General features: G+C 41.3%; 1 protein-coding gene across 1 annotated transcript in view; it reads left to right on the plus strand.

Moving 5' to 3' along the window:
• ATP9A (ATPase phospholipid transporting 9A (putative)) overlaps positions 1-23,809 on the plus strand; it is a 90,560-nt gene that overhangs the window by 35,954 nt on the left and 30,797 nt on the right. The window contains exons 9-14 of the mRNA XM_054045263.1: positions 641-716; positions 5,686-5,762; positions 7,917-8,077; positions 8,627-8,769; positions 10,781-10,893; positions 15,067-15,279. Coding sequence (XP_053901238.1) covers positions 641-716; positions 5,686-5,762; positions 7,917-8,077; positions 8,627-8,769; positions 10,781-10,893; positions 15,067-15,279 — 783 coding nt within the window. The remainder of the gene's footprint in view (positions 1-640; positions 717-5,685; positions 5,763-7,916; positions 8,078-8,626; positions 8,770-10,780; positions 10,894-15,066; positions 15,280-23,809) is intronic.

A 23,809-nucleotide genomic window follows, 5' to 3' on the forward strand; every position in this document is an offset into this window, starting at 1 on the left:
GGACTATCCAAATAGAGAAGCAATTTTATGTGAGCCCTAAAAAGGCCTTAATTCACGCAACACACTGTAATGCAAAGATAAAGCATGCTAGAGTTAATATCCTGATCCCTGAAAAAAGGACACTGAATCTAGCATACTGATCGCTCTGTGTCATTTACTGGCATGGTTCAGATTATTTATTTAGCTTTCCAGGCATTTCTGAGAGGCTTAAACTGCGAAAGGAGAAATTTCACTGATACCTTGCAATAAAAGACCGAAAAAGGTCAGTTATTTGTATTAGTGAGTGGATCGCGTTGGTGAAAAACATACCCAATGTCATGGTCCGTGAATGTGCCTATCATCATAGTCCAGTTGAAGATTTCAAATCACTTTCAAATAGTCATACGAAACAAGCCGCCCTTCTTCTAACGTGGAGAGGGGCTGCCTGTGCAGGAAAAGGCACAATAGTAGACTTCCCCTGCCCCTACCCTTTCATCCCAGTGTGAAATGACTGTGTTTCTAGCCCAACCAGGAGGATCTGATGGCAAGGTTAAGATTTTAGGATTTTCATAAGCTTAGGAAGTTTTCCCTCCTTTGCCTCTCTCTCTGTCACGAACGCACCTAGTAAGCTGTTTGAATGCTGTTTGTGTATCCGTTTTAGGAAGACAGTGACCCTCCAGTGAATGAAAGCCTAAGCATAGAAAACACCCTCTGGGCCAGCACAGTGATTGCATCAGGTAAGATGGAAGCACGTGTAATTTTTTGAGGAGTATGTTAGCAATTTTTTAAAATCCTTTTGTAATTTGGAATAATCATCTCTGTCAGTTGGAGAATTTAGCGGTTGGAATGAAGTTTACCACTTGTCCTAACATCTCCGGGGAGCTGAGCTGACATCTAATTACCTCTTGGACATTTATAGATGAGAAGGAACTGGAATTCCAGGGGCCTTTGGGCGCTTCTTGAGTGTCTGCTACCAGAATAGCACTTAATTGCTACATTGACATTCTAATCTGTAACAGAAATGGTGTCAAATAGAGTCTAGTAATAGAAGCTAACATAAAAGATCTTCAGGTAAATGCTTCCACTAGGTTGTGGTTCTATAAATAAAAAGCATTCTGTGATAAATTTTGGGTTGTTACATACACACACTAAAGTTGCAAGGAATGAGAGGAATCAATGTTCTCTTCTAAAGGCTTGTCAGGAGAAAAGGCTCATTCTTTCACTAGCTAAGGTGCCTTTAGGTTACAAGAGAGTGTCAGAAGAAGAGTGAAATTCTGCAGTGCAGTTTGAGGATTGACATTTTTGAGTTTTTAGAGGTTTCAGTGTATGGTGTTTAGCCATGTATTGAGACACTTCACAAAGTGACTGATGGGAAGGAATATGAGCTTCAGAAAGTTCCTCTTTGTAATGGAACAGTTGACACCCCCCAGTTTTTTAAATAGAGAAAGGTAAGTGTGTTTCATTTCTGCAATGTTTCCATCCAGTTCTCCTGCTCCTTCTCTTTAAAATATGCTAAAATATAATAAATGTTGTCACAGTGATATGTCGAAAGGCAATTAAATATAGCTGTCCAAATATAGTAGAGTAAATCTTATTTATAGTTCAGTAATTGTCAACTGATTGGCAGCTAACCTCCCCCCCCCGAATGCAAACACACAAGTACTAGTACAGGCAGCTTCAAATACCAAATAGGCCGTTCAGAGCAAGTTTTCAATTCAGTCCATCTCCTAAACCAAATAAGAAGACAAAGAGGCAGGAAAGCCATTGTTCTAGTAACTCTTGCCTCTTCAGATATGTTTTTCTATTTCTAGCTTACTTATCTTGTGTGCTAGATAATTTAAACTGTAACTCTTAACCAATTCATGTAGTCTTCTGAGGTCTTTCCTGAGTTGTTAATATTGGTATGACATGACCAGACTCGGAGTGAAGTTATGTCCCCATGGAAATCCATGGCAGAAGTCCTTTTGACTTCAGTGGGGCCAGATTTCCCCCTCAGTGTGTCAAGAGAATATTATCCTCTTCCCATTCTGAGCCATCAGATGTGCTCATATGCACATGGGCTGTCATGTTTAGGCACTTGTACTACGGTGGGAGACACTGCATGCAGATCTACCTGATGAGCTTATTAATTACAGTAGCTCCCAGAAGCCCCTATCAGGATTGGAGCTCCATTGTTCTACCTGCTGTACAAAAAGCTACAAAGACAAGAGCCCAGTCTGTCACTTATGCCTGTGAGCAAAGTTACGTGTACATACATGTTTGTGGGATCAACCCAGAAGAATGGCATTTTAAAATATTGTAATCGCTTTTAAAATAGTTTATACAATGTGGTCTATTTCAAATATCCATACAACAATTAGGAGCAAGTACCGAGTGAAAATTGCCCTTCAAACTTTGTTCTGCTCAGAAAAATAAATAGGCTTTTTCCATCCCCTAATAAGCTTTCCCCCATTTTAACTTTTGTGACTCTACACTGAACAAAGTTTCCTTGTCTCGTGAGTAGAATAAATAGTACACATGGCACTGGGTGCAGCACACGCTTCTGAGTTAAAGCAGAGCTTCGCAGCATGTCCGCCTGCTGCTGCAGTAGGAGTGAGTCTGACTCCACTTGCTGCTGGCTGTCAGATTTGGAGTAGCCTGCCATCTGCTGATTTGAATTAGTGCGCTTGCCACCTTCTGCCATCTGCTGATTTGAATTAGTGCGCTTGCCACCTTCTGCCATCTGGTTCCAGAGACTTATTTTTAAAGAATGCTTCCCAGGATATTTTTAGTTTGAATTAGTTTTACATCTTAAGTTATTTCAAAATAATATGTTTGCAGCCCTCTGAAACCTTGGTTAGTAATGGGCATGGGAGGAATTAAAGCAAGGTATTAAAACTGCAATGGGTTTAGAGCAACTAGAATAATCTGGTTTCTAAGAGGTAGGGCATACACTCACTGTTAGCCCTTTTGAAATGGTTCAGTGTATTACTTATTTCCGCATTAAAATATATTTGCCACCTCCCAGCAGCTCCATCTGTTCCTGCATAGTAGGAATTAGTATGATTCTGTCTCTTCCTGGGAATAGGCAGGCATATGTCTGGTTTAACATTCACAAAATAGTTTTAAAGTTACGTAATACATTTATTTAGTTCATGTGATTATGCCTAGCTCTGACTGGTCCCAATGACTGTAACAGCCTTTCTCCCACCCTGTGCCTCTCTGTTAATATTGTAAACTGTTCAGGCCAGTGATTGTTTCTTAACATGTGTCTGCACAATGCCTAGCACTATGGGGCCTCTAGAATGCTGCCATAATACAGTATTACTGGAATTTTTGCATTGACTTGAATGGAGCAGGATCAAGTCCTATGTCTAGATGTGGATTCTCCTGTTTGGATGAAACTTCACTGCTCTATTTATAGCAACTTCATGCAGTTTTGTTTCTCAGAAATACAATTCTGATAAAAGAACTTACAAACGACGGCACTGACTACAAATTTAATTTTCCAAGGGTTTGATAAAACTTGGTTTTTCTGCCGATCCAAATCTAGTAAAGACTTTTCAAATGGGTTGTTTTTTTTAAATCAAACCCAATGAATTTAATTTATTGAGCTCTTAATTTAAGAAAGTTATTAGTCTTCCTGACTCTGCTGCTAGCCTTAATTGTCTTCCAGATGTCAGTTATTTTACGAAGAAGAAAAAAAAACCCTCTGATTCACACGCATTCTGGATCTGTCTGTGTGCAAATGGAAAGCTAATTCTTAAAAGATGAGCTGGGGTAGTAGAAAGGAAATGTACCTGGCATCTTTTCCACAGTTGCACAGAAGAAAGATCAAACTTAGCTGTAGAGTTAATCAGGAATATTTATCACTGCAAATATACTGATTCATGACGTGAGTAATTCATCCATGACAGTGTAGTCGGAAGGCCATCGAAAGAATATTGGGCTAACTATTGCGGATCAGCTTAGCCTTCTTTATTAGGATGCTCCTGTTATTGAAGTTGCAAAGTTATGTGTGGTGAATGTCTTATTGCATGCCCTATATGGAACATGGTGTGGTGATAATCATTCTGTCATCCTTAGTCTGTTACCTTCCACACAGCCCTTAGCACAATGCTCCCCAAACTTTTTACCTTGCACCCCCCCCTTAACCTTTTTCCCCCTTCCCCCCTCTGGAGCCGGCACTGGGAGGGGGGCCAGAGCTCTGGGAGGGGCAGACATTGACAGAGGTAAGGGGGCTGAGGCTGGAGCTATAGCTCCGGGTGGGGCTAGGGATCGAGGCCAGCAGCTGGGGTCCTGGGTGCGAGGCCGGCAGCAAGGGCTGGCAGCTGGGGTCCCAGCCCAGCAGCCAGAGCCAAGGTCAGGAGCGGAGTTGGGTGACGCTCTCCCCCCTCCCGGGGGGGTTGGCCCGGGCCCCAGCTGCGTCCCCCCGAATATTTTTCTGTGCCCCACAGTTTGGAGACCTCTGCCTTAGCACCACAAAGTAAGTCTTGGACAAGCAGCACATTGAGGGAGACAGCCACATTGGAGTCATGGATTTGCATGAATGTCATCTAACCTGTACAAAATATCTTTAAAAATATAGGCCCTAGCAGCTGTTTATGTGCCCTGCACAACTTGTATGTGCAGGTATATGAACGTGTGAGAAGATTATCAAGGTGAATATATGTCAGTAGGTGCATAAACTTATCATTAAATCTGTTACCTTATTACTTGGCCTGTGAGAGAGGCATAATTCCGCAACCTTTATGAGACAGGAAGAGGAAGCCACCAGGGCTCATGGTCGTGTGTCGAACACATTGGATTGCACAGTCCTGTTTCACTGAAATTGCCATCAGGGCTACAGTGACTTCAGACTTGTGAAGTGCACCAGCTAAAGATGCTCGAGGGCTTCCAGGGCCAGAATTAAAACGTAACTGGATGCACTTGATCAACAGTCTCCCAAAATTATGGAAGCACTAACTGGATATGAGTCCTTGGGGTGTCTCTCCTACTAAGTATTCCATCACCCACAGGAGGTTAGTGCTGGGGCAGGAATGAGCAATGTTGACATGTTGCAAAATGTACTTGCAACACTGACATTCTACAACTAGATAACCACATTGCTGTTTAAACGTTGTATTATATTTCCATTAGCTAGCAGGGATGGCCACTAGAATGAAGTGGCTGTTTTATGCTTTTTGAGGACAACAGAAAGGCCTAAACAGTTTGTGGCCTCCAGAGCCAGCAACCTAAGCAACAGTACAACTATGTGGTGGCGGTGAACTGAAACCCCTGCTTTTCAATTCCTTTGATTGCAACAGGGTGGGAATTCACACCAAGAATTTAAGGGAGGAAAATAGGGATGGGGCATCTTATCCTTTTAGGTACGGTAGTAGATTAATTTATGTTGCGTTACCTAAAAGTTAATTGCACAGATGATGATAATTAGGAGTGCCGTGTCCAGCTTCAGGGATTGGCATTTTTATATTCAGAATCAGTTTTCTCCACCCCTCCAATTTATATCTCAGGTACTTGAATCAGTTGATTTTTTTTTTTTTTTTGTGGGTGCTCTCCATGCTTTCTAAAATTAATCTACTAAAAATGTGCCTGCACATTGAGTCTGCGGATAAAATAAACCTTTTAAGAACAAGCATCATCCCAACCATTTAAAAAAAAAAAAGCACCATTATTTTAACCTGTTCATCCCAGAATAATATACATCATGTTTTTTATTTCATTTAGGCACAGTTGTGGGAGTTGTTCTTTACACGGGGAGGGAACTGCGCAGCGTCATGAACACTTCAAATCCACGAAGTAAGGTACGGCATTTCGTCGTTGATGTACAATAGGAGACCATTGGGCCACCATAGTACAATGGATCTCAACCTGTGGGTTGTGAATTCATTCCCTCTCCTGATGTTTGAGTAAACTGATTTTCTTGCTTCTTAGTAATCAGTCCTCCTCAGACACGAGAAATACTGTAAAATCATTACCCCAGTTCCTGTGGCACCTCCTCTGCAGCACCCATGGACTCCTTATTTCTTCTAAAGCACCATGTGAACCAAGATTATTTATGGAGTGCATCTGATGATAACTAGTTGAGAGAGAGAGAGTTAGCATACAATCACAGCATTAAAGAGACTGAGACTCTCTGATCTAGCCCAGTATTCTATCTCTTGCAGATACATACACCCATGGGTGTAGTTTGTGAGGGGGTGGGGGCAGAGGGGTCATTGCTCCCCCTCAAACTGCAAGCCTTGGGCAGGGGGGCAATTGCCCCTCCCCACCACGCTTAGCCCCATTGGCCTGACTGGAGCTGCCCCTGCAAACTATGCCTATGCGTACACCTGCTGTTTCAGAGAAAAATGAAACATCAGTGGGGGCAGCCATGTAAAGGTTCATCATGGAGATTATGTTGAGTGTCTGTCTCTTAGGGCTGGTCTACACTCGGGGGGAGGGGGATATCGATCCAAGATATGCAACTTGAGCTACGCGAATAGCGTAGCTGAAGTTGAAGTATCTTGGATCGAAATACCTGGGGTCCACACGGCGCGGGATCAACGGCTGCGGCTCCCCCGTCGACTGCACTACCGCCGCTCGCTCTGGTGGAGTTCCGGAGACGACGGTGAGTGCGTTCGGGGATGGATATATCACGTCTTAACGAGACACTATATATCGATCCCGGATAAATCGATTGCTATCCGCCAATACGGCGGGTAGTGAAGACATACCCTTAGAAAACATCTAACCACGATGTAAACTGGGCAGCATCAGCTGAATTGTGATTGACTTCCGGTGTGCAATTTAGGATACTCCTCATAGGTGGTCTCTTCCTGCTTTACTTTCTCAGCCTGGTCTACGAGTGTTTTTTGTACCAGAATAGCGATGTATGTTAGGGGAATGACTCTTTGTTTATCAATAATTATATTGGTACAACCCTAGGGTTCACTCAGTTATACTGGCTTGGCTTATTGTGCAGCCTTAAGCTCTACCGGTATAAATACATTTATACCAGTGTGACTGCACCCACAGTAGCTTTAACTATAAAGATAAAATTGAAATTGTCCACGCACAATGTTGTATCGTGTCCCTTAGCTAAGGTTAGTTCTGTGGATGTTAGTGACCAGTTGCTGACAATATGAGGCGTCTCAGATCTCTTCACCGAAGTGCTAACAGAGTTGATCACTTCTAAATACCCTTTTTTGAAAAGGCAGTTTACATTCGAACAGGGGTCGGCAACCTTTCAGAAGTGGTGTGCTGAGTCTTCATTTATTCACTCTCATTTAAGGTTTCGGGTGCCAGTAATACATTTTAACGTTTTTAGACGGTCTCTTTGTATAAGTCTATAATATAAAACTAAACTATTGTTGTATGTAAAATAAATAAGGTTTTTAAAATGTTTAAGATGCTTCATTTAAAATTAAATTAAAATGCAGAGCTCCCAGGACCGGTGGCCAGGACCCGGACAGTGTGAGTGCCACTAAAAATCAGCTTGCGTGCGGCCTTTGGCACGCATGCCATAGGTTGCCTACCCCTGCATTAGAAAGTGGCAGCAGCAGGTGTGTAGCACTCCAGTGCTTGTGATATTGTACCTCCAAAGGCTTGGAAGCATGAAGGTTGAGTTGGGGAAAGTGTTGCTTTGAAATGCAAAACAGTACAGAGATTTAAATGAAGAGAAGAAAATGTGTCTGGTGATGAACAACATCTTGGAACTGTCAGTTGATTTGAAACTAATGCTTAATCTTGCTGTTGCTGTTTTTAGTTTTCTGCGGGTCCTCACCCCCATAATCTCGAGAGCTCTGTTTCATTTATTGCATTCATTTCTGCACTGGAAATGTATGCATGAATCCCATTACCTCTTTGGGTGCATGCACACTTCAAGGCATGATGGCAGCTCATGCCAAATATGAGAACACTACATGGATTAATCTCTCGATTTACACTGTAGAAAATATTTTATTTTATTTGCTTAGATTGGCCTATTTGACTTGGAAGTGAACTGCCTCACCAAAATCTTGTTCGGAGCCCTTGTGGTGGTCTCGCTTGTCATGGTGGCCCTCCAGCATTTCGCAGGCCGCTGGTATCTTCAGATCATACGATTCCTCCTCCTGTTTTCAAACATCATTCCTATTAGGTAAGCCAATCAATTAACACTTCCCAGCAAAACGTATAGCCTTCTACTCTGCCACACTTTAACATACACATCTAGAATTTTAAAATATTGGACTTTCTTGTGAGTTCTCAAGAAATGAGGGATTAGAAATGCCTATTGCAGGGACAGCCTCTCTTGCTCTACAGGCTTCCTTGTTTCCCTGAAGAGAGGTGAGCAAAAATGAAGGGGGTGAGAGGAAGAAAGCAAGCCACCACCATTTTTTTTTAAACCTCTGGTTTTTTGGTTGTTGATCGTTTTATCCCTACTTAGATGGTGTGTCCAGCTTCCATTCATGGTATATCTTCTTTCCTTAGCAACTTTGAACTTCTCATTGCTGTCACAGGAGCTAATACGTGGTTCTCCCTCAACACCTTTTGTGCTGCTCAATTCTAATATGGAAGCACTTTCCTATGGTAGCTCATGATGTTGTCCAAAAGTTTTATAGCAAATTTATTATCCCATTTCTTTGGGGATATTCTCAGATGATTTTTTTTTTTTTTTAGCCCTTTTGTTCTTTTTTCCCCAACATAGCTTACGTGTGAACCTGGATATGGGGAAAATAGTCTACAGCTGGATGATCCGTAGGGATTCCAAAATTCCTGGGACAGTGGTTCGATCCAGCACTATTCCAGAGCAGCTCGGAAGGATATCCTATTTACTTACAGACAAAACAGGTATGCAGGTAAATGAGTTATCAGGAGTTTTGGTATAGGCAAAAGCGTGAAGAATGTTTTTGGGTAACATATTTTCTTTGAATGGTCAAATAAGTTAATATACATTCTCCTTTGATGGGGTAGGAAAATATAATGCGGTGGTCTCCAACCTTTTTACGACAAGATCACTTTTTGAATGTAAGTGCAACCCAGGATCTATCCCACCTCTTCCCTGAGGCCCCGCCCCTTCTGCAAAGCCCCACCCACTCCATCCCCACCTCTCTCCGTTCCTCGCTCGCTCTCCCACACTCTCACTCATTTTCACTGGGCTGGGGCAGTGGGTTGGGGTTCGGGAGGGGGCGTAGGCTCTGGGCTGGGGCTGATGGGTTTGGAGTGTGGGAGGGAACTCTGGGCTGGGGCAGAGTGTTGGGGTGCAGGAGCGGGTACGGGATGTTGGCTCTGGGAGGGGGCAGGGGTTTAGGATGCAGGAAGGGGTATGGAGTTCTGGCTCCAGGAGGAGGCTCAGGGTTGGGGGTTGGGGTGCAGGCTCCCACCGGGGGGCACTTACCTTGGGCAGCTCCCGGTCAGCGGTGCAGCAGGGCTAAGGCCAACGCTGTTCCTGGAAGGGGCCAATGCGCTCCTGAATCCCCTGGGCTGGGGGGGGGCATGTGGCACCACAGGCACTGCCCCTCTCGACCGGCACCACTCCCGCAGCTCCTATTGACCACAGCTCCCCGTTCCTGGACAATGGGAGCTGCGGGGGCGGTGCCTGCAGAGAGGGGCACCATGCGGAGACCCCTGCCACCGCCCCAGGCCGCAGGGGCATGCTGGCCACTTCCGGGAGCAGCGTGGGGCTGGAGCAGGCAGGGAGCCGCCTTAGCGGCTGCGCAGCCAGAGATCGCAATCGACTGGGAGAGTCTCCAGGATCGACCAGCTGATCTCAATCGACCGGTTGGTGACCACTGATATAACGTATCTTCTTTTCTAACAGGGATTTTCTTTTAGAAAATGTGGTTCAGTACCTTGATTATAAACCATGTTTTGAATCTCCATGTTGTTCTCTCATATAATAGAGCCCTTTCTTAATGAGGGGGTGTGCACATAAGTGGGCAAGAGACAGGGATGATTTTTCACCCCTTATGGTTTATTGTGTGTGTTCCTCACCATCACTCACTTCTGTCAGTCTTCAGCCCCTGTTCTGTGAGCGAGAGGGAATGGAATAACTTGCTTCTTTTTCTTTTTTTTAAATACACTTGTTTTCAGTTTGGAGGTTGAACAGAAATATACAAAATAAAACTCTGTTCGTTTTCTTTTTCCAGTTTTTCTCCCCAGAATGAAAAAATGAAAAACTTTTTTTTGGCTTGAAACGCAATGTTTTGATTTGTGAAATCAAATTGACCTTTTCAAGATGAAACTTTAAATCAACATTTCCAGGTTTTGTGGCCTGTATTTATTTATTTATTTTGGTGAAGAGTTTTGGTGCCTGGAAAATACATTGTGTGGCGAGCAATAAATTTGCCAAATACATTTTACCCAGCTCCACAGACAACCCTTCTTTAGGAACAGAAACCAGTCACCTGCCATCATTCCAGCTTTTAATGTCACAGAACCTTCACGACTCTGGTCTAGGACAACAAAAGAACTAAGTTAATAGTCAAGGGCCAGGTTCTGGGATGACATCCCAGATCCATTTAAGTCAATGGGTAAACTGAAATTGACTTCAGTGGGGTCAGGATTTCACACCAATACCCTTATCTCATTAAGCAGCAAGTTACTTGGTGAGTAGTCTCATTTTAATGGAGCTCCTAGCCAAGTACTCTACCACTCCCTGCAAGATCTACCCACAAGTTACTAAAATTGTTTTTCACTCGCTTGAAGCTGCACTAGTAGCTCATTATAGTAACTAGGTAAACATCTGTGCTCCCATCTCATCCTTTCTCTCTTTGTTGGGAAGAGCAGAGAACAGGGCTTGAATGGAAAATAAGTGTCTGCCAGGGCTTGGACGTGGCCTATAATGCTGCTTCTGTTACAGGAACTCTCACACAGAATGAGATGGTTTTTAAAAGGCTTCACCTTGGGACAGTAGCCTATGGACTGGACTCCATGGATGAAGTGCAGAGCCATATATTTAGTATATATACGCAGGTAAAGTAAAGTCTGATTAATTTAACTCTTTGTTCTCAAAGCAGTGAACAGTTTGACAGGTCATTGGGCTGTTCATAAAGGGATCCTGACTACATAGCTCAAATTTTCAGTAAAACATATAGGCAGCTGCATGATTAATATGTACACCTCTACCACGATATAATGCTGTCCTCGGGAACCAAAAAATCTTACCACGTTATAGGTGAAACAGCGTTGTATCGAACTTGCTTTGATCCACCGGAGTGCGCAGCCCTCCCCGCCCCCCCCCCCCCGAACACTGCTTTACTGCGTTATATCAGAATTCGTGTTATATCGGGATAGAGGTGTATATATCTATAATTACCAGCCGTGCCTGAAAAAAAATAAGCCTGATATTTCCGAGTTCTATCCAGAGATCACAAGTGAGGCTTAATTTTACTTAGAAATTGCTGTCAGCCCCTGGTGGCCAGGGATCCCCGCTGTCAGCCCCGCAGCCAGGGTTCCCCTGCCACCCTGGGAAGTGGGAGAGGGGACCTCTCTGCAGCTCCCCCCACCCCACCCAACGCAGCCTGGTGAAGGGGAAGAACCTTAAGAGGAGCATAGGTGAGGCTGGAAGGGCTGAACTATGGTCTGGGGCCTGCAGTGGGGCTGAAGTGCGGAGGGAGGGGGCTGGTGGGATGGGAGGGCTGTATTGATGGTTGGTTCTGAGCCGATGGGGTGAGTGCTGGGAGGTGAACTGAGGACAGTGGGAGTTGATGGGGGCTGTGGGACTGAACTGAGGGGGAGTTGAATTGAGGGGGTTGGGTTGGGACATTACTGATGAGGGACTGGAGGACAGGATTAATTGCTGAGCAGGAGAGGGGCAGATATGGGGATGAGAGCTCCTGCAGCAGGGGCCAAAAATCACCTTGTCCAGTACATGTGGGAGTGGGCAACACTAATTGTCATGTACATACCCTGGGGATGGGCAGGGCAAGTTCAAAAATCAAGAGAATGACCTAAAAAGAACAATACAATCTCTTTAAAAGAGCTCATGATTTTGGGGGGCTTGACTCATGATTTTTGATCTCTTGACGTTGGTAATACTGCATACAGTACAGTATTAGATGTTTCCTGGGAATGTTTATGGACCAAACCAAATACCCACTTTTCAAAACTGGCTACAACTTGGAAAGTTCTTCCACAGCATTCTGTATCTTTTCAAAATTGTCTAAAATCATAGTTCAGGCTGATATAATATTAATTTGTACTTTTGAAACTTGGCCAGTTTGTCTCAACTTCAAATACCAAAAATCTCTATGTAAATCACATGAGTAAGTATAGTATTTAACTTACAAAGCAAGGCCATTCTACATAAACACCTGTCAGGGATGGTCTGATAATACTTTGTCCTGCCATGAGTGCAGGGGACTGGACTAGATGACCTCTCGAGGTCCCTTCAGTCCTATGATTCCATGATAATGGGAGATTTTCCCTTAGCATTCCTTTTCTATGGTAGTGAACAATCTGGATCTTTGTTTATATGCTTGCACTCTTTTGGTTCAATTTTGTATAACAAATAGACATCTTATGAACTATCAGGGTGAGAAAACTACATTTCCTGACTCGTGCTATGGTTTGTAATTTCCTTTGTCATTGGGTAAACCTATCAAAGAACCCTAGCAGTCACTCTGCAACTTCCTGTGAAGTAAAAGTAATGACCACAGTTGTGCCTACATATATCATGAAGGGCACATCCAAAAATATCAGCACCAATCCATGAAGTATGAACTCGTATCCTGTTGTCCTAGATTTGGGATTCATAATTCATTACAATCCTTTACAAATAAAACCAAATCCTCTTTGCAATAGAATGCTTTGAGCCTTCAATTATTATTTGAAATTTGTTTGCATTTTAGTTTTTTTTTGTCTCCTTTAAAGGGAAATGGTCCAGTAAAAATCAGACTTAAAAAGAGCTTCCTTACCTAAGACAAGTGAAAACTTTTTTTTTTTTTTTTTAAATTAAGAACAATTTTTTTTTTTTTTAAATCCAAACTTAGTGAAATGCAAAAGGTCGGTCGCTTTAACTTTTTGGTACATGTAATAGTGTTATGCTCCTGTGACTGCATTGCACATATTGCAGTAGAGTGTTTAAATTAAATGAACACACAGTTCATTAAGAATTAAAATAATTAACAGGTTTCAGAGTGGTAGCCATGTTAGTCTGTATCAGCAAAAACAAGGAGGCGTCCCTGTGGCACCTTAGAGACTATCAAATTTATTTGGGCATAAGCTTTCGTGGGCTAAAACCCATCTGATGAAGTAGGTTTTGGCCCACAAAAGCTTATGCCCAAATAAATTTGTTAGTCTCTAAGGTGCCACAAGGACTCATTAAAATAACTAACTTCACTCTTTATGATAATGAGGGGCTTGATGATAATTTAAAAAAACCCATCTGGAAGTCAAGAGAATTTCTCATATGAAACGTGTCTTACCTCTTTCCTGAAAACAAGATGAATTTCTGCTGCACTAGCCCGGCAGGTTATCACACTTGAAAAAATGGTTAACCCTTAGGAAGTCATCAGTAGTTAATGTTTTAGGTTGCCTTTTAACACTGTTTAAATTAATAATAATTTAGTTATCAGTAAACCATTTTTCTGATTTTTAAAATTTGCTCTTTACAAGCAGTCTCCAACCATTAGACTCTCCTACAGCTAGAAATTGTTTTGCAGTGGCTTATTAATTATCAGAAGTCTCTGTCTTTAATGACTGCTCTTTTCCTCATTTGTAAAATGTGACCCTGCAGATTCAGTCAATAGAATTTGGCAACAGATAGGTGCGTCATTGTACAATGATGTCTTGCACACCTGGCATTCTCAGACACCTCAGAAACTTCGTGTGCATATTAGTAGATGTGGCTTTCAACTCCTGGCTGCCTTAGCCACCTACCTGTCTTTTGTTCTTTGGCTTTCAGAGCCATTTTGGCATCTGATCTCTGTCAGACATTGAGAGCTGCTAGTCAGTCTGAACTGCCAGATACTTCCTGTCTATAAACATTTCTCTGTGATCAGGCTACACCTGCTCAGGCACCATCTCAGTCTGAGAGGTGAAGAAACTCGACTAGGGGTAAATTACTTCCTAAAGTATCCAGTATTAGTCAAGACAGGATACTAGACTTAACGGATGAATGGTTGGGTACAGTATGTGACTCTAAATGTGGTTGAACCAAGGACTTCACTATTCCTATTGATTTTATGTGGAAAGCACACTAATATCAGGGTGATGGATAGCAGTTTAAAACCCACAGATAGATTTTAGATTTATTAAAGACTCAAATTTTGAAGAGAGCATTTAATTGTACAAAATTTGTGTGCTAAACTTGTGTGCTGAACTTCCCATAAATCTTATAATATATATGTTCTTATAGTTTAAAAATTGAGATACTTTATAATTAGAAGCATTTGCTAGTAATGATTCATTTAAATTGTAGTTCTTTATTGCTCTTATTTTTACCATGCTATGCCCTTTGACCTGGAAGTGAAACTTTTGTCCTCTTGACATTAAAGGTTAACAGAACAGGAAACTGGATCACTATGTCTCCCCTCTGTGACCAGCATAATTTAGTAATTGTATAATTACCTGAGGAGTCTGATTCTGATACTAAAAATAGTATTAAAAATTAAATGAACTTAATTTAAGTTTCTCATTCCATGTGAGCCCATCTGTTTTCTGTTTTCAGCAATCATGTGTTCATGCGTATGAAAGCCAATTCATTCTCAAGCATAAAAGCCACTTTGCCTTTTGTTGAGCAAAATGTGGTTTCAATGGAACACACAATCTGGTGATTTTGGGGGAACATTTTCATCCACTAAGCTTGTGTAGTGATTTGGTGGGTCTGCAACAAATTACCCTTTTCATCCAAGCTGTACTGAAAATTCTTGGACAAATATCTTAGGGAGTTATTTTTTCATTTCATCTATAGTTAAGTAAATCTAACTTCATTTAGCTGCACATAACTGGGAAGTGGTCTCAGTTATTCCCATGATAACACATACAAAGAAGATGCCCCAGTCAAAAACATATCCCAAGTTACTGGAGGTGTGAGTCCATGCAAATAGTATGTGTATGGTTATAACAGAAGTAAGATCCTTAATGATATTTGATTATTCCTGCTTTTCAAAACTGTCTACACTTTCTTTTCTCCTTTCTCATTAGCAGTCACAAGACCCACCTGCTTTAAAAGGCCCCACCCTGGCCACCAAAGTACGTAAAACCATGAGTAGCCGTGTTCACGAGGCTGTGAAAGCGATTGCCCTCTGTCACAACGTGACACCAGTGTATGAATCTAACGGCGTGACAGATCAGGCTGAAGCTGAGAGACATTATGAAGACTCCTGCAGGGTGTACCAGGCTTCCAGTCCTGACGAGGTGAGATTTCCTTTTTTCCCCACCCTCTTCTCCCTCACCTCCATGTTTTTAAAGGCTTGAAATAGACAATTTCTGAAGAAAAAGCATAATCAAAAATTCTTTTCTGTAGGAATGAATAGGGAAATAATGAAAGTGCTACATGTCAAACAATAAATATTTTACAAATGGAACAAACCCTCCCTCTTTGCATATATGTTAAACCAATTTTATGTATATTTAGTAAGGAGAACCACAGCTCATCTTTAATTTAAGGCAAGCCTATTCTAGTCAAGTCAAGGGGTCAGATTGTCTATGCAGTTATGGGACAAAGGGAGCATAAACTGACCACAAATGCCCAACAGAGAATTCTTTTATCACAGGGGAATTCGCTGCTGGTGCAAAGGGCCGGATCTGGCAAGGATGCCTGCAGTCCCCCACCTCTATGGGTATGTCTAAACTGCAGTAAAAGACCCAAAGCTGGCCCAGGTCAACTGACTCAAGCTCGAGTTATGGGGATATAAAAGTAGAGTGTAGACATTTGGGCATGGACTGGAGCCCAGGCTCTGAGACCCAGAAAGTGGCGGAAGGTCTCAGAGGCCTGCTCCAGTCTGAGCCTGAACTTTACACTGCTATTTTCAGCCCCACAGCCCAATCCCCACCGAGCCCAAATCAGCTGACGTGGATTCTGAGACTTGGTGCTGCGGGTCTTTTATCGCAGTGTATCTTATGTGATAGAAGCAGGGAGGGGACTGTGTCAGAACAGAGCTCTGCCATGCTAATCCTCCACTGGCGTATGGTCCAGTAAGGGCCTGTGACGGGATCCACTCACTCCTCCAGCATCTCCTCATGGCCAATATGGGAATTAGCTCTGGTAGCCAGTGTGCCTGGCTCTAGAGGTGCTCAGCCCATCATCTCTTTTGCTTTTGGACCCATGTCCCTCCAAGGACCGCAATGTCCTCTTCAGTGACAAAGGCCTCTGGCCATGCCACACTTGATGCTTCCCCCTTCCCGGGGATGTCTCTGTAGTCCCTGTCCAGCCACTTCTCTCAGTGGTGACCACAGTCTACTGTTTAGTCACTTCCTTAGTGGCAAGTCGGGGGCACCTGAGCCCTCCTACTACCCTTAAATATTTATATTTTGTGTATGAGTAATACTTATTGGATATATATTTTACTGCAACTAAACTAAAACAGTATTGTACAAATTCTAAATTATTCAGGGCTAATTATGGTTTCTTAACAGTTTGTTTGAATAATTACACTTGCCCATATCTGCTAAAAGACTGAAAATTTGAAATTTTTTTTTAGAAATTCCATTGATGATGTGTAGATCTTTGGCAGTATTTGAAGGGAATTTTTTCTTATTGTTTTATATAAACAGTTTTTCACTTTTAACATTATAAGACTAGCTAGGTTTCCTAAAGGTGGTGTTAAAGGTGAGGAGCTGTTCATATAAGAAATTGTTTTAAATCCTTCAAATAGCCAGAGTTCTAAGATTATTCTAGTAAGGTACAACCTCAAAAGCTTGTGGTGATGAGTTGCCCTACATTGCACATACTTTTAAAATATTTCCTATGATTACTCACTCAAATAGACCATGATCTCCTTTCAAGAGGACAAAAGGTTTCCTAGCCCCCAGTATAGGATCATTTTAAGCACATTCTTTTATAAACAAAATTCTTGTGCTCATGGTGACAAAAGGGTATTTCTGTCTTCATGGTGCTTGGAGTGAACAGGCACTGTGCAAATGCTGCTTCCAAACCATACTTTTGTTCTGTATTTTGCTTACCTGGGTTTCTCCTTAAACTGTTGCTCCTGCCAATAAAGCAGTTTTACAGAAGTAGGTGCCTTTGCATTGAAATGGGATCTGAACAATTTCCAGATGTTAATTTTTGTGGTCAGTATTTGAGGCTGTTTCATAGTGAATTTATTGGCTATTTACATTCATAGCCTCTGTTTCTTTACCTACATGCCCGTAAAGTCTCAGTGAAGTTTGACATATTTCCAATTGTAATTGTAATTCCTGCTTTAAATTTTTTTTGCAACTAATATAGCTGTAATACATAGTATTTTTATATTGTAACTTTATAACTAATCTCTCTGAAATTATACTTGGTCTACATTGTTTTCCTTGCAATGTTTTGAACAGTGAATTGCAAGTGGTTTCAGAAATTAAATATGCTTTACAACACTGAAGACGTCTTGTCTGTAGGTCTCAAGAGTACAAATATCAGTCAAACATCTACTGTGTGTCTCACAATAGGTGGTACTAAATGTGAAACCAGTGCTAGTTAAACCCTTCAGGAAAGTGTGATACTGTTAAATAGCATTCATGGATTCCTAGAGGGAAAGTCTTTAACAGGCATCTAAAGCCTACCTTTGAAATTCTATATCAATAAAATATTAGCATGTCAGGAGAGGTCAGTTTATGAAATGAGTACAAAAACTTGTATTCTTCTTACTGTTGAACAGTGAGGGTAATTTCTACCAGTTGGAATAGGATTAATTTCCTGTAACAGAAAGCAGGATTTCCTAAATTTGTTTCCTGTGCATATTCCCATTTAGAAGTCTTGAAGTATCTTTATTCAGATATCAGTTACAGCCTTGGGGCTCTTTGATTGTGTCAGTTGTAGCCATACAGTAACTAACAGGGGAAATGAAATAGATATAATCTGATCAGAGATAAGCCTGCTTGGGATTCTTGGGCAAACAATCTTTAACCCTGACAGCACTCCACAGCTTCCAGGACATGAAAGAGTGTGCTCCAATTGATTACTGCCATTGTCTGTGTTCCTAGGCAATCTAGTTGGGGACATTTGAAGAGCAACTAATAGCAAGGATCAATTTGTCTCTCTTTAAAATGAAATTTGTTAATCAATATCCATTTCAGAGATGGCTTGAGTAATTTAATGACTAGCCAGAGGGGGAAGTTTAGGGAGATGGTATATAGAGTTGCATTAGCAATTTTGACTCTCAGTGCAGAGAAATATATCTAACCTAGTATAGGCACACAGAGCCAATATCCAGAGATTCCTAGAATGTAGTAATGAAGGTTTATTAGCTATTTTGGTTGCTGTTCAGCACTGAGCGTGGAGGACTCTCTTGCTATGTTTATCTCAGAGGTCTGAGGGTTCTCTGAAATCAGTTTTACTTTGCTTGCTTTATATATAAATCCCCCCCCCCCCCGACACACACACTTAATTTCCCACCCACACTTATTTTCCAACTCAGGTGCTTCTCTCAGAGAGAATGACTGTGACTTGGAACACACATAACTGTCAGTTTAAATAGCACAGTGTATGACAGCTTCCCATCTTTGATTACTCTAAAAATGCACCCCTATATCCAGTAAAACTGGGTGCCCAAAATCTGCATCAATGAAGGCCATGTTGATGTTGACACTATTATTTATTTGCTAGTTGCTGTGTAAGCCTATTAATTTTAACATTTTCAATTACAGCTAGTCAGCAAACTTCAAAAGTTTCAGTGAAAAACGTTTTTTGCGCAGAGGCAGGAATTCTGCAGCTTTTGGAGGTTGGAAAGTGTTGGTTTAAAAGCCAGTGCCATTTCCCTTCCCCTAGAGTTGAGTACTGAAGGCCCAGGGTAGAGTTAAGGAGGGACAGAGGAGTTGATCTGGGACCTGCAGCTGGGCGGAGACAGCAGCAGGAGGGAGGATCTGCTTCTTTCTTGTGCAGGCTTCTTCTGGGTCTTAGTGTCCCCAGGATTGTCTTGCACTCTGCACCACCTCGTGAGGCTTGTAAGGTCTGCACTCAGCTAATTTTTCATTTGCCTTATATTCAGTTTTACATATTACCCTAAGTGTTAACTTTTTTGGAAATTTAAATGCTTGTTGTCCTGAGATCTACCTTAAATGGCAGAGCAAGAAAGAAAGGGGCTATTTGGAGGCAGAAAAAAAAAGTTAGCATACCTCAATAGTGGTACAACATATGGAAAATCGATACCTACTTCTCTGTAGTTTTCTAGTTTCCAGGAGATGCTGATATTAAATATGTGTAACTGAATTAGTGTGTTAAGTGCAGGAGTAAAAGGATTCCTCCATCTCTACTGGAGGTGCTGCAGAATTAAACCATCTGCAAAGCTCATAGGGAAATGATTCATAAATTGACTAAGGATTTTTTCCTTGCAGTTGCAGATATTATTAGATTTTTTTTTTAAGGTCAGAAGACCATCATGGTCTTATATATCTATAGATCTAATCTGACCTCCTTATAACACAGATTATAGAAACCCACCCAGTAATTTCTGCATTAAGTCCATAACTTTGTTTTGAGCTATAGCATATCTTTCATAAAGATATCAGTTTTGATTTAAAGACTTCATTTGATGGAGAATTCATCATGTCCTTAGGTATGACTGCTTGCTCTGTTTCAAGTGGTTTGTTTTAATTGCATTTTTTCTAGACTGAATTTGTCTAGCTTCAGTTTCTAACCATTGGGTTGCTTTATGCCTTTTTTCTGCTAGAGATATGTATTTGTTAAATGGGTACAACTTGGCTTTTGAGCAGATAGAACAGTGGAAGCATTTAGTTCCTTTTCCTGATAGTGAAAATTACTACTGGAGAAAATGTTCTGCCCCATCCCTAGAGAAATAGTTTGTAATGTATGGAGAATCCTAGCAATCAGGAAATTTCTGGCAATGAAGTACTCTTAAGTTGATTTATCACTGGGGATATTTATTTTAGCCTATATTGAGGGAGCCAAATAGATATTTCTCCATTCCTTCCATAAGAGACTTACACCTTCAGAATATTGTATCTTGTTTTATTGGCAACCCAGCCATTGATTTATTTAATTTTAATGGTGGAGTCCAAGATAACCTTGTTTATTATATCAGTTCTTTTTATGGAATCAGTTATTGTAAATGTCCTGGTAAATCACATATGGATTTTGTATGTTGTGGGGTTTGTAACTCTATTTATTTATTACTCATGGTAATTACTTTTCATTTTATGTAACATATGAAATCTTCAGTGATATTATATTAGGGCGTGGGCGGAAGTGAAGGGTTTAAAAAACAAACCAAGGCCTCTAAGGTACAAAATCTATTATTCTCTTCTGATCAATAAGACACAAGCAAATTAATGGGTTTCAATACTTCTGACTAGCTGATTCCCTGTAATTCTGGTCCTCTTATTCTTAACCCATCTGCTTGTTGCACTCTTTCCTTAGCAGCCCTGACGAAGCTTTTGTCCCCTATGAAAATTTTTTTAGAAAGCATTTTTTTACCTCACTGCATGATGTTGACAGTCTAGAGTGAGTGGCGGAGACAGACCACCTCTTTCCTTTTTTCACAGTCCAACTACTGTACTGTACTGTAACATTTTTCATCTAGTCCCAGTCTCCTGCATGAGAAAATCCAGGTATTTTAATAATTATTTTTCCATAAGACTCTTACTGGGCTGTGAAGGGAACAAGAAGGTTTGTGCCTTCAGACAACTGCGGATTTCAAACATGTGGACAAATAAGCATGAAGTGTTCTTTTTGGTCTGTGAGATTTCAGAGAGTGATACTAGTGTAACATCGCCCTGTGGAGGTCGAATAGAGAGACATCAGGTCAGGGAACGGAGGTTAGAAACTTTTAATAAATAACATAAATTGAACATTTATATATTTCTGTATTAACCAGAGCAATAGAAGCCTGAGATCAAGTTCTGATCCAGAGAACTGTTAAGAATGAGGACAATAGAAGAGCCTCTAACTAGCTTCCTTAATACTTTAAGGATGTTTTCAAGACTAGATGGGGAACAGAGAAGCATGAAACCCAGGCCCAGATCTTCAAAAGTATTTAGGCTCCTAACTCCCATTGACTTCACTAAGAGTTAGGCACCTAAATTCCTTTTGAGAATCTGGGCCTCAGTTTCCATTCAATGGCAATTGGATGCCTATCTTTTGAAAATCTCCCCATAAAATATTTTCATTGTTGTACAGAAGTTTTCGGGCAAACCAGTTCTTAGTCTTGGGAGACTTTCCTGCTTCCCTTTTCCCCCCCAAAAGAAAACCATATAATTTGGTAGAAGCAAACCTAGCAGGATTAATTTCATTAATTAAAAAGCTGGGGGGATGCTGAGATTTTTTTTTTAACAGTTAAATAATTTTCCTCTCCAAATACCACATTGTGGTTCCAAATCCACTGAAAGAATTCCATTCAGTAAAAAACCCCAATCTAACTAATGATGTATGGCCTAATTCTGCCATACATCCTCATGCTGTGTGTGGAACCGTAGTCTGTGAGCAGTCCCTACTGAAATATCTATGCAGGGTACTGCTCAGCAGGAATTAAGGTGACCCTTTGAATAAGCTCTCATTTCAGCTGCAGTGTCCGTGATTTAAATCTGAACCAGTATTGGGTTCTGTGCATTTAGTTGGACCGTGCTTTTTGTCTGAAAAATAGAAAATGATGGTGACACAGAGTAAAGAAGTGAGTTAGAGCAAAAACTGGAAGGTGTCTGAATGCAAATATTCTGTATGAATAAACTCTGAATTAGCCCTCCAAGGTTTCAATTATTGCAGTCCTGAGGGGGAGCAGTTCCTTTAATTTGAATCCCGTAAACAGTAGTATATGAAATGTCGAACACAAGAAGCAGTATTTTAAGCATGTTATTTCCCTCAAGTCTGCAGGCCTGGGTTTTAGGATAAATGAAGGTTTGCAGTAAGTTTTTGTTGTTGTTGTTGTTGTTTTTTCTTTCTTCAGTACATTGTAATCACATGATGAAGATGAGTAAGCTACTACACAGATTCGAAAGAGGCTTTTAGCAATATGGAGTCTGTATGAGAGACCTAGAGCCAGGCTGTCCAAATCCTAAAAATAGTCAAAAAGCTTTACATTGAGGGAGAACCTGCCACGGAGAGTCACACCAATAGTTCTGGACTTGAAATACCTCATTAGATTGAGGTCCTAATGGCCTATTGGAGTCAGTTGAATCTTTGGATGAGGCCCTATGTGCTTTAGCATGTTAGGAACACTAGGTTTAAATGAGGGTGGTGTCTCTTCCTCTTAATGTGTGCACACAGCTTCCAGTGCAGGTTAAATAAGTTACTTCCAGTTGAGAGGCTAGCTCCATGGCTTAAGTATTTGATGTGTGGTAGGTATTTTTTCATGAACTTCTTTGGAAGACATAACTCCTTTAGTAGTGAATGGAATACTTTGTCCTAGCGCTTGCATTCACTAAATAGACTTGTGCCGAAAGAGATGAAATGTCAGGAATAATTATGGTTATCGAAGTGATTTCTCTAATGAAGGGAAAAGATTATTAGTAAATAAGTCTCCATAAAACTGATCTTAATTCCACTCAGCTTCTCAACAAGATAATGGCTATAAGACAAGACAGGTAAAGGCTTTTTATGTGCATTTCTTTAGACATGCCACTCTTAATGGATGTCTATAAAAATAGATGAGAATCCACTGACACTTGGGTTTTGTTTTTATTTACTTAGAAGCTAGTGTAGAGTGACTGGATACAGCAAGCTTTCTTCTCAGAGATTTATTTGCACTGTTGAGTCTAAATCTTTCCTTGCTGAAAGAACCTGGGATGTGCAGTGAATATAAGTGCCCAGATTGCAAGCATTAAAATGAATTAGTCAAATTCTCTGTTGATGTAACTATCTTGTAGTAAACGGAGTTACACAAGCAGAGAACTTGGCCTGATATTTGCATCAGAGGTAGGGTTGCCAACTCTGACTGAAGCTATTCCGGGAGATTCCCCCCCCGTCCCCTCAACATGATGTAATGTGATTTTGTTAAAATATCCTGTTAAAATCTCCCGGATTGCTTTCAATAGTCACCAGGAGATCAATGCCAATTCCAGGGGACTCCAGGCCCATCCTGGAGGGTTGGCAACTTTAGTCAGAGGTGGGACTGAGTTTTAGAGTTGGATACAGATTTAGCCCAAAATTTGTCTGGGGGAGCTGGAGGTGTTTTCACTGGGGATGGGGAGGGAAGGGCAGTTCCTAGTGTGTGCAATGTTTCCATTTGAAACTTATCCTGATCAGATTTAAATAACCTAAGCTGTGCTGACTCAGTGCAGTTGTCTCAAGAGAATATCACGCTGCAAGAGGCAGAAACTCTCTTTTGTCCTCGGATCTTTAGAACTCTCCTCTGCTCAGCTTTGTTTACAACAGTAGTCACGTCCCTTGACGTTGTAGCCGAATGCCCAGTGCACAATAAAGCCACATAAACTCACTGACTGGATCTGTTTCATTGACTTCCTTTTACTTTCCAGTTTTCAGTGGCCTTCATTATGGGCTCAGTTCTGTTCCCACTAACCCCAGTGGTGCAGGATCACGTCCTGTTTCATCACTTTGGGTTATTGGCATATTGACAACTTAGACCTTCATTGCTTTAATATCCTCTACTTGTCTTTAAACCCACATTTGAATGGGGGCAGTCATGTACTGTGTGTTTCCACCGCCAACTTTTTTTTTTTTTTTTTTTTTTTTTTTTTTTAAACATCATCTGGCTGGCTCAGAACAGAGTGTAGTGCATGTCATGTGTTACTGGACATTAGTAAGTCCTTCCAGGGACTGAGTAATTAA

The sequence above is a fragment of the Malaclemys terrapin genome, chromosome 12 (genome assembly GCF_027887155.1).
Source record: "Malaclemys terrapin pileata isolate rMalTer1 chromosome 12, rMalTer1.hap1, whole genome shotgun sequence".
NCBI lineage: Eukaryota > Metazoa > Chordata > Testudines > Emydidae > Malaclemys > Malaclemys terrapin.